The following is a 1,677-nucleotide window of genomic DNA, read 5'->3' as shown; positions in this document are numbered from 1 at the left end:
ATGGCAGATTACAAGTGGGAAGTGGGCACCATATTTAGCGATAAGGATGACTTTAAGGATGCCATTAGAATGTATGTTGTTCATGCTGGGAGGGCTCTAAAATTTGTGAAAAATGATAACCGTAGGGTGAGGATCAGATGCATGGGTGGCCAAAGTAAGTGCCCTTGGGTAGCTTACTATGGGTATTTTCCATCACGCAAAATTTGGCAATTGAGGAAGATAATTGATACTCATACTTGTAATAGACAACTTAACGTTAAACTGATGAATGCTAAGTGGTTGAGTCAAGAAATAGATAGGTCTTTAGTTGACAATCCTAATTTAAAAGTGAACGACATACGTAGTAAATTATTAAGAAAATGGAATACCAATGTGTCAATATCCAAGGCACGAAGGGCAAAGTTAATTGCCACAAGACAACTTGAAGGAGGTTTCAAAGAACAATTTAAAAGGATCTACGACTATGGACATGAGTTTATGAGATGTAACCCAGGGTCAACAATGAAGGTTAAAGTTGACCCTGATAATGGTGACCCAATCTTCCAAAGAATGTATGTTTGTCTCAAAGCTTGTAAAGATAATTTCATGAGTTGTAGGCCCATTATATGTTTAGATGGGTGTTTTTTGAAAGGTCACTATAAGGGGGAGCTGCTTACTGCTGTTGGTAGGGACCTAAACGACTAAATGCTACCCCTTGCCTATGCAGTAGTAGAAGTGGAGAACAAAGACATTTGGACCTTGTTTTTGCAATTATTAATTGAAGACCTCGGGAGAAGTGAAGTGTGTGGGGGCGTGCATGTGGATGTCTGACCAGCAAAAGGTAAATGTAGTACTTATATTCATTTTTAATTTATGCTTTATTAAAACTTTAAGTTTCATTACTAAATTCATTGGGCAGGGGTTGGTGCCAACTATCCAGGACCTTCTTCCTAGGGCAGAATAAAGATTCTGCTTGAGGCACCTCTATGCAAACTTTAGAAAGAGGTTTGGGGGTCAAATATTAAAGAGTCTGATGTGGAGGGCTGCCACATGCACATATCCCCAGGCTTGGGAGAGAGAAATGCTGAAAATTAAAGAAGTCAACGTTGAAGCATATAAATACCTCATAGGTATTCCCTCGAGGTATGAGTTGTTGTTTGTTTATTGCTGTATAACGAATGTAATGAACTTCTATACACCAAGGAAGCCTCCTTTCCTTCACTGGAACAATGATCTAGTCTAGACCGATCAGTATTAACAATATATCGTACCCACCTATATTTATGCCGAACGATATTAAAAATAAACCGAACGGTGTTCTCCATCACGGAGTAGTCAACCGAACGACGTTCTCCATGAAGGAGTAGTCAACTGAACGATATTAAGAAGTCTTCCTCCCCAGCCCACTGTTCTAACTGTTAATAGCCCTTCCCACTTTCTTTCTTTTTTAATACACTTTTAGAGCTCTATCAATTACATGGACAGTTTCAGTCAGTCATACATAGTAACTCATTTTGGAAAATTTTGTGCAACATGTTTTGGTCAAGATCTCGCTTCACAGGTCAATCAACATATGATACCCTAGATAACAACATCAGTGAAGCTTTCGACAACGTTCTTGTTCATGCTATAGGAAAACCAATTATAACCATGCTGGAGGATATCAGAGTTTATCACATGAAACGATGGGCCACCAAT

At 38.9% G+C, this 1,677-nt stretch overlaps 1 protein-coding gene across 1 annotated transcript; it reads left to right on the top strand.

Moving 5' to 3' along the window:
- On the top strand, window positions 1–684 carry LOC108336786 (uncharacterized). The gene has a single exon (XM_017573241.1). It carries the CDS (start codon window positions 1–3, stop codon window positions 682–684), a length of 684 nt encoding a protein of 227 aa, XP_017428730.1.
- The last annotated feature ends 993 nt before the right edge of the window (window positions 685–1,677 follow it).

This window comes from Vigna angularis, chromosome 9 (genome assembly GCF_016808095.1).
Source record: "Vigna angularis cultivar LongXiaoDou No.4 chromosome 9, ASM1680809v1, whole genome shotgun sequence".
Classification (NCBI taxonomy): Eukaryota; Viridiplantae; Streptophyta; class Magnoliopsida; order Fabales; family Fabaceae; genus Vigna; species Vigna angularis.
The sequence above is the reverse complement of the archived record's forward strand: the minus strand, read 5'-3'. Positions and strand labels throughout refer to the sequence as shown.